The sequence below is a fragment of the Epinephelus moara genome, chromosome 13 (assembly GCF_006386435.1).
Source record: "Epinephelus moara isolate mb chromosome 13, YSFRI_EMoa_1.0, whole genome shotgun sequence".
Lineage (NCBI taxonomy): Eukaryota > Metazoa > Chordata > Actinopteri > Perciformes > Serranidae > Epinephelus > Epinephelus moara.
In genome coordinates this window covers 25,136,073-25,145,372 of record NC_065518.1, presented here as the reverse complement: position 1 = coordinate 25,145,372, position 9,300 = coordinate 25,136,073, and the positions used below count along the sequence as shown (strand labels likewise).

At 43.9% G+C, this 9,300-nt stretch overlaps 1 protein-coding gene across 1 annotated transcript in view; it reads left to right on the top strand.

Moving 5' to 3' along the window:
- Positions 1 to 363: 363 nt before the first annotated feature.
- The window catches only part of grid2ipb (glutamate receptor, ionotropic, delta 2 (Grid2) interacting protein, b), a 49,500-nt gene continuing 40,563 nt past the window's right edge, over positions 364 to 9,300 (top strand). Inside the window, exons 1-4 of the mRNA XM_050060892.1 lie at positions 364 to 970; positions 1,838 to 2,091; positions 2,190 to 2,519; positions 3,125 to 3,279. Coding sequence (XP_049916849.1) covers positions 895 to 970; positions 1,838 to 2,091; positions 2,190 to 2,519; positions 3,125 to 3,279 — 815 coding nt within the window. The 5' untranslated portion in view covers positions 364 to 894. The remainder of the gene's footprint in view (positions 971 to 1,837; positions 2,092 to 2,189; positions 2,520 to 3,124; positions 3,280 to 9,300) is intronic.

Sequence of the window (9,300 nt, the reverse complement as noted above, 5' to 3'; positions counted from 1 at the left end):
GGATGAGTACCTCATATAACCCCACTTAAAAAAAATCTGCACTATCCCTTTAAGCCTAAATTGTGAATGCCTTCATTCCAGCGTTGACCTAAACTCAGCCTCTGATGCAGATGGTATTGTGACACTGCAGTGTTGTCATTTGGTATGCACAGGTCCTGTGTGGTTCCAGTGCTGTCGCTGTCTGTATTCATTAAGGGAGGGGAGCATGTGCTCCTTCAGTATTAATGACAGGGGGGGTGGAGGAGTGCAGAAGATTCAGCTCATAATCCTACTAATCCTACAGGCTAAAGTCTTAAATTGCCCCCACTCCTTCTCAATGGACTGAACATCTCAGTGTGCTCACACACAAATGGACACACAGAATTCCAGGCATGCAGACGCTCCAATTAGTACTCATCAGGCTTTCTTGCATCGACGCAGAGTGATTCTGGGGCAGCAGCGGTCCCTCGGAGAGCCACCTAGCCAAGAGAGGAGGAGGAGGAAAAAGACACATTGGTGTATTTATAGAAAAATGAGGCCTCACAATACCCTTTTTGGAGAGAGAATTATTAAGGAACCGAGGTGCGCGGGTGCATGCGTCCCAGTTTTCTGATTAACACTGTGGTAGCAGGCTGGCCCGAGGATGAATCAGGGATGAGACGCAGGACTAACTCCTTGACACACTCACAGAGAGACCGCACTCGCTTCTCATGCGCACTCACCGTTTGCTCATGAGGACACTGCTGAGGTTTCAGGGTGGAAGAATGGGGCAGTGTTCTGAGTTTGTCACCCTCTCTGTTTGACTTTGTGTCGATCCTTGTTTTTTTTTGTTTGTTTGTTTTTTTAAACATTACACTTAAGAAGACAGATTGGATATCAGGCTGCCAGCAGGCCGCCTGCTATTTGACATTCAAGATGAAGAAGTTTTTGCAAAACAAAAAAGGCAGATACTCTTTCCGGCGGGGCTCTCGGTATCCATCCAAAGATTTCTGTAAGTCTTTTATCAGCTGCGTCCACTGTGTGGATCCTGCTGCGCTGTGGCTTTGGACGATGTGGAGCACATCATTAGCTTCCAGCTGAGCTAGAGGGCTTATACTGTAGCAAAAGCCAACATGTCCATATTTGTAATTCTGTATTTGTCATATTAGAGTTGTTTTTGAAAACTGTCACATGCGGATTAATTCATTATCATTTTAATATTTCACTCCAAAGTTTGGCCTACAAGTGCCTCTTTATATGCCAGTTTATTTGGTTGTTATGTGATGCCACCTTGTATCTCTCACCTGGTTAGAAGGTATAGGTGCAGCCAGGGGTGTGCTCCATCACATAATTACCATTCAACAGGATAGTCTTGCATGTGCACGGAGTAAAAAAAAGAAAATTGCTGGGGGAACTTTTGTCTCTCAAGCTAATTAAGGTCACAATCTCTGCGATGCCTTAATTTGATTGGCTGCTTTGAAGCTTGTGAACCAGGTCAGGGAGCGCTGAGTGTGTCATGGTTCAGGGTAGAGGGTTACAGAGCCGCACTCGATAGTACAAGTTGAGACACAGGAGACAGCGGCAGGGAGAAGAGATCGGGCACGAATGCATAGAAGTAGAGCTCTGTTAAGACATGCAAAGGAGTGTTTGATCCAGAGGTGTTCTTGCAATGTCGATAGACTTGAACATATTGGCCACAGTGGGTGAGTGTGTATCTCTCTTCATGTTTTAGCAAGCTGTGTCACAACCTCGTAGATTTCTGTCTGCAGTGATGCTCCAAAGTGCAGGACCTCACTCTGTGAAGTCCTTGGATTACAAGTGCTAACTTCCATCCTCAAATATCAGCGTCCTTTTTTAACCCACCCTCTCATCCCTTAAGTCCTCAGCATGCCGTCGTCCAATCAGGGCTGGCCTGAGGAGTTCGGCTTCCAACTTGGTGGCACTGGACCCAGCTACATCCTATCTGTGGAAGAGGGCAGCAGCGCACACCTGGCGGGGTTGCAAGCTGGGGACCAAGTCCTGGAGATCGAGGGCCACAATGTGTCAACACTGGGTCCTCAAGCTGTCATCGCCATCGCCCAGACTCAGAAGAACATCCCTCCCAGTATCGGAGTGGTGTCCCGCATACAGCAGGTATTACTCAAGTTACACATCGTAGTCCAGACTCACTGATCCGGAGATTTTTTAAAGTAAGTTCTTAAATTAAAAAAACAAAATCATATTTATTACAGATGGACATCATACCAGGTCCGGACGGTCGTTTCGGATTCACCATCGTAGGAGACTGCCCCCTGCTGGTGGAGGACTGCTCGCCTTGCTCCCCAGCTGGCCGCGCAGGTCTGAGGGCCGGGGATTACGTCATGGAGGTCAACGGCATCCCCGTTAGGCAGCACGAGACGGCCGCAGCGCTGATCAAAGCGTCCCAGGGAAGAACGCTCCGTCTGGGGGTGCTGTGTCTCGGCCCGAGGCAGAAACGTAGCATCAGCATAGAGGACAGTCAGATGGGAGGAGAGGGGGCGAGACTGGACCGGAAGCATAAAGCTCTGGAGTTCAACAGGAAGGTACGTTGAAATACGCATCTGGATGTAGGTTCATTTCTATAGGGCAGTTTAAGGACACTTAGAGAAGTTTGCTTATTTTACAAGGTTTTTAATGTCGTCTTCTTCATGGTTTCAATCAGAATTAGCTAAATTGTATTTGAATCTGCTTAGAGCTGTGGGATTGGGACCCTTCTGTTGTAATGGACATGCTACAGCCATGTCTTTGCAAATGTTATAGCAATACTTAAAGAGTTTCCTTCTAACAGGGCACATAGTTGCTGTGTTAAATCCTTAAACATCCAGCAAATATATGTGTGAAGTTTCAAGCATTGCACAGGTGTAAGCCTTAAATAGTTTATGATGAAAGGAGAAAAACAGAAGCCCACAAAGCTGAAACACTTTTGGAGGGATAGGAAAAAATACTAGACTGGAAAAATGAGATTTAACCCAAGCTCGAGACCAAACTCAATAGCTCTCAGTAAGCCCATTTTCTTTATTTGAACTGCAGAAGAAGTGTCGTTATGGTAACAATCTGGCACGGCGACAGCATCGACCCTGTTTTTCATTTCACCTACTTGTCCTCAAACCCCTCTCAGCCTCTGACGTCATCATCCTTTCACCGTCAGGTCGACCAGATATTAGGTGACGAGCCTGAAGTAAAAGAGAAACTCTTCGCCGTGCTGAAGCAGTACGCGGCCGAGAAGAGAGTCGAGTGGTTGGCCGCGGTGCTGCCTGAGATACTCACCACGGATGAGCACCGGCAGCTCATCTCCAGCATCAGGTAAGGGCAAAGCACTTCAGCTCATGTTACAATCGATTGCCAGACATCGTGTAGAATAGAGCTTTGATTTTCTGCTTGAACTCGATTGGGCTGGCTGAAGTTTCCTGAGGCTTGAATCGGGTCAAGTTTGCTTCGATTTCCTGGTGGTTTTTTTTTTCAAATATAGACCTTATACATGAATAATGTATGGGCTGTGTTGCCATCAACCCATCCGGACTCCAACTTCCCACCTCTGACTGAGTTTCTGGGCTGTGCCTGACATTCTGTAGAGGCAGTGCATGTTGGAGCTCATAAATGTCTGTTACCACATTGAGAAGACTTTAGTTGACTTTAGCTCGCAATAAATGTTGTAATGTTAATTTAAAGTTATCAGTCAGGCTCGGGCTCAGAACTGCTGCAGTGAATCGGGCTTAGGTCGAGCTTGGATAAAAATGTGCAGACTCACGTAGGGTCAGGTCTGATTTTTATGGGCCCTATCATGGATCTAGTATAGACTCCAATGCTTATAGAAAGTAGAGGAAAGATTTGAAAGATGGCTGCATTCTTCTGTCTAATCCACTCTTTGAAACCATGTGTAAATTTAGCAGAGTGGCCTACCACCGCCCATACAAAGCAGCATCCTGAGACACATATAATGTAACCAAGACATCCCTTGTTTGAATATTGCTGGAGGACTCTTCTTCTTCGTTATCCCCCTCTGTTGTCTACATTCTCCCCATGTTTCCTGTCATTCTATGCTGCCAAACTGTCCATTAAAGCCAAGGACAGTTTGTACTTCTGCAAAGCTCCCAGTGATGTTCAATTATTACACCCACTCTTGGTATTGTGTCCCACACAAACCCCCTCTTGTCATTTTCAAGTCCCAGCGGAAAGTTTGATAATCTGCAGGGATTTAAGTAATAACGAGTGCGTAAACAGGCTTTTCCTGTTGCTCATTCTGCAGGATGGATTAGAGAGGGGGGGTCTTGACCGCTGCCAGCCATTTCAGAGCTACGCTTTAGGTTTAGGTGGGCCCCATCTGCCACCCGGGGTAAATCCACAGTGACCCCTCCGAGTCGCTTACAGTGTCATGAGTGAGAGACTAAACCGACGCGGAGGGGGCCCCGAGCTAAGAGTTTTTAAATGAGGATTGGCAACATGAACGGTATTCACAGCATGGAGGTGTGTGTGATGATGAGCCACGGACAGATTTAGTTGAGTGCTCACTTTGTGGAAACAATTTAATACGGGTGGCCATACCGCAAAAAAAAAGGGAAAAAAACTTGGAGCTACACCCAACAGGTATTTTTATTTATTTATTTTATTTTTTATTTATTTAGTTTTTTTTGTGTTTCCGTGAAGTGGAATGACGCCAGACAACTAAACGTGAAAAACCACTCAGGTAGCCAGAGTTATGAGGTTGTCTCTGTGCCAGAATGACCAGCGCTCCTGCCTTTCCTCTAAATCCCCAGACAGTTTGTCCACAGATTGCGCTCCGTCCACAAGTGGAGCCAATCGAACCTTTTCCTCTCTTACTACAATGGCTCCCTGCACTACTACACCACTTTGAGCTCTTTTTAGTGGTATTAATATCCCGTCAGAAGGGTTTTCAGCAGCGTGAGGGTAGTTTTGCGACTCGAAATGACGTCAGGCGACAGGATTTTTCTGCCTTAAATTGGCCATGAATAATTCAAACACCGAGAACTCCTCATTGGTATTTGTTTAACGAAGGACACTCCTATTTGCACAGGCACCAATAATCATATTAATGCCATCTCTTTGTGGTTTTCTCCATCCCCCACCCATCTCACAACTCTCTTACCTCCCTCTCTCTCCCTCTCTGCGAGGGTTTTTTTTTTGTGTGTGTGTTTTCTCTGATGGATTTTCTTCTCATTATTCCGCTCAGAGCTCGGGCTGTTCCCCACTCTCTCTCTGCCGTGGTGACCATTTTCCCCTGACACTTGGTAAAGACAGCTTCCCGCACGCACCAAGGTCCCACCATATCTTTTATCTCCCTCAGAGAGGCAGCAGTAAAGCATAGGTGTGTCTGCCGTTCTGCTCAGTATTAGAAGGTGCAACTTAGTGATTAGTTTTTTATTTCTTTGAGCTATGGGTGACAACTAAACGATGAATTGTCTGGGGTGAGTATACCTTTCCATTCTTTTCAGGTTGAATTTGTGAAGGTTTTCTGAAATTGTTTTGTGGCTTGATGTTGAGCGAATTTGTGCATTTTATTAGCTTTTTTGCACCTGCCACCTGCAGTGTTTTGCCATCAGTGTAATTATGTATGTGAAGTGGGAGGCAAGTGAATATTTAATGGTATACAGAACAAGACGGTGGCTGCTGTTGATGTTTAATATCTGATGTTTCCAGCTCTGAACTCCTCTATTCCCTTGTCATCTTCTAACCTTTCTTCAAGGCAATTTGGAGCTTCACATCTATAATTTATTAACTCAAGCCGTCAGCAGTGTGTTCACGTACTTTGATGTGATGTGACCACACTATGATGGACACAGTTAGTTGGAACACACAGGCATGTCATTGTGCCTTTCTCTTCAGTGAGTGAAGTCATTAGGTTGAGTGATGCTCTGCTTTTAGGATGTAATCTCTCGCCACGTGTTTGAGAGTGTGTGTGTGTGCATCTGTGTGTGTTTGTACATGCTGGTTGTACTGATTACATAAATATTCCTTTTAAACTATATCAGCCTGTATTATACTGAGTGTGTCTTCTTGGCATAAAGCAGGCACGTTTGGCTTTTGTGCACCACGTGACGCCTGCATGGGTGACAATATGGTCATGGAGATTTGTTTCAAAGCAAGTGTGGCTTTTTAGCTGTGTAGTAATCAACTCACATCTCTATTACTGCAGTGATGCCCTATGAGGGAATAAGACTAATTAGAGGATGTTCATGGTGGGTGTAAATATCCACATTCTATCCGTATTTATCAGTTTCCTCTTTACCCCACAGTGCGTGCTGTGCACACAGCTTTCTTTTCCAGTAGTGCTGATAATGATGGTGTTTAATCTTAACTGGAGGAGTCAGCGGAGCTTGTTTGCGGCTACCGCTGGGCTGCTGCACTGCACAAGATGAGAAGCATTAGTGGCTCACAAGTGCCTCGCAAACTGCTTTTTATTAAAGTGGCTGATGAGCGTGGGCGGTACCAAAGGCAGTACATTTATAAGTTGGTATGGAGCAAGTTGTGTTGGTAGAAATAGGTGTAGCTTGTTCAGGCTGAAGGAAGAACAAAAAGCACAAGGAGCACCATGATGGTTTGCTTTTTAGCCATGGTAGCAGCTCTAGGAAAGACTGATTTAACTTGACTACCGCTTGATAGAGTGCTGTTACATTTTGTGCAGATATTCATGGTCCCAGAGGATGAATCCTTGTGCCACCATGAGGTTGACATATTTCGTTTTTCGTATAATACCTCCACAGCTATCAGATGGATTACCACAAAATTTAGTTCGCAGTTTCGTTCCCCCTTCAGGATTAATTATAATAACTTTTAATGATTGTCTGACTTTTCATCCAGCGCCAGCATCACATCAAAGTCTCATTTTGTCCAGTACTTTGGTTTTTGGCCAAATACCTGTTCTCATCCCCCTAAGCTATACTTAAATTTCAGATGGAGTTCATACTTTGATCACATGTATTGTTAAAGTTCCTCTCCTGGCACTGATAATGATTACACCCCTAAAACTCTCTTTTCCTCAGAATTACATAGTTAGAAGTGTTTTTCCTTTTTCAGAAATCCATTCATGCCTTAAAATGGCTTAGACATAAGTCCACACTTTTACCTCATTTAGTATGCACGGATCTATGAATATGAATTTGCAAATTAGCCTCCCTCAGGTGCAGGCCTGGAGCTCGAGTCTACCTGTTCATACTGTTCATACCTTTGACTCTGCTCATTAAACACAAACTTTACATGTAAACAGTAATAGGTAACATGAGCCGTCAGCATTACTACGTTATCAAAGCGCTAATAATAATAATAGCGCTAATGTATGCTAATATTAGATAAACCTTGCTCTCGATGGCCGGCTCTGACAGGGTGAAGTGGAAGTGAAACTTATCTTGCAAAATACCGATATGTAGCAACTGATAACCCTTGTTTCGTCGTGGCATCATATCAGTGATACGGAAAGCACCACCCTGCAAGTTGATGTGATTGGTTCCTTAGGTTTGTGATGTAACAAACCTTGGCTGTGTGAATCCGTGTTTTTGAAACTGTCACTGGTGCACTGTAGCTCCAAGGCAGAGATGCTCAGTCATTGTGTTGACAGCTTATTTCACTCATTATATGTCTTGTAGCATTTAAAAACACCATATGGACATGTTTCACCGGAGGGGTTCTTAAACCTCTTTAATCTGGTGTGTTCATGTTTGTTTAGTGGATAAAATATGACTGACCTTTTAACCAGCACAATTTTTAATCATCTACTTTTGCTCCTGGACACAGACCAGACACCCAGCGATGCACATCGGTAATCATATAATTATCTTTTAATTCCACTGGCTTTATCCTTAAATGTGTGACCCACCACTGCGCCTTATTTGGCAGTAATCAAGAGAAGGACAAATAGATTTTTCTAGAGTCTTCACAGCGTATTATTTTTGAGCACACACACTGTTACATCTCTCTATGTGTGTTTAGACATGACATCAGTCTCATTCTTTAGCCTCCCTAAGCCGCATTTGGACACCTGCAATGAAATGAGGTCTCCTCCTTTGTAACTTTTTGCTTGTCATTCTTCCCTTTTGAGAAATTCGTCCCATCCTCCCTGCTTGCTTCCTCCTCCACAACCCTCCTTCAGATAATTATAGATCTCTGTTCTTTATAAATGAGGTCAAATCAGAACTCTCATTTAGTTTCCAAGAGTTGACGCGGAGAACTTTTTTTTGTGATGAGGTGGCTGTTTCAACAGATGGTCGTGCACTCTGAGGTGTGAATATCTGCATTTGTAAAGAGCACAATACTGATAGCAGCACACACACACACTTTCACACACACATGTACTGTCTCTGTGTGAGAGACAGAGACATATTAGTACTGTGATATGAATAGATGACAAATAGCAGGGAAGCGAGGATAGCAAACACAGAGGGGCTGTGTGGGTTGCTACTCCTACATCACTACAGAACATTTATTTATATCTCAGGAGTCTGCTTGGTGTAGCCAGTAGTCTGCGCTCAGGCAACACTGTCTCAGGCTGCAGTCAGCGACATGAACGCCTGAAACCTGATCAGAATCTGCAGAGACAGTGACAGCAGGCTAAGAATATGTGGCCTATATCTTTAACTCAACAGATTTGTTCCAAAAATGAGATACCCACCATTTCCTTAAAGTGGCAGCTACTCTAAAACAACTGTTAGCTTTAAATTGGAAATAATGGTGCATATTTTTAAAGGGATAGCTGAGTTAAAGGGTTCTTTCGGATTTTCTGAAGTGGGGTTGTATGAGAACATGCAGTGTATTACGTACTGCAGGGTTCCTACGCAAGTATGGAAAGTATGGAAAAGTATGGAAATAAATTTGATCAATTTCCAGGTATTAAAAAGTATGGAAAATGAAAAATAAAGTATGGAAAAATATTTATGTTTCCAGACTATTGCCACTGTTCTAAAATACTGTTTTCTAAAATAGAAAATTAGGTATGTCCAAAAATAATTTAATCTATCCGGATCGTGTTTTATGCCGGGCCAGGAACAGTTTGTGTGAGAGCAAACGTCTCAGAAAACATACCGCCCCTTTTACCTGATTGACAAGTGGTATGTCCAGTCCGCTACATGCTGCACTATGTAGAGGAGAGGAGAGAGCTCTGTCTTACCTCTTTATAAACTAAAGTCATATTATTTTGCGTGACGGACGCTTCATATAATAACGTAACAACATACTATTTATGGTGTTATGTCATCGTGTCATTTCTGTCTCTACATGGTCACGCGTTAACAATTCTCCTCTGCTCTCTGTATCACGCACGGCGGAGTTCCGCCACACACACAGATGAGCACGCTAGAGCGGCTCGGGCCGCATTTT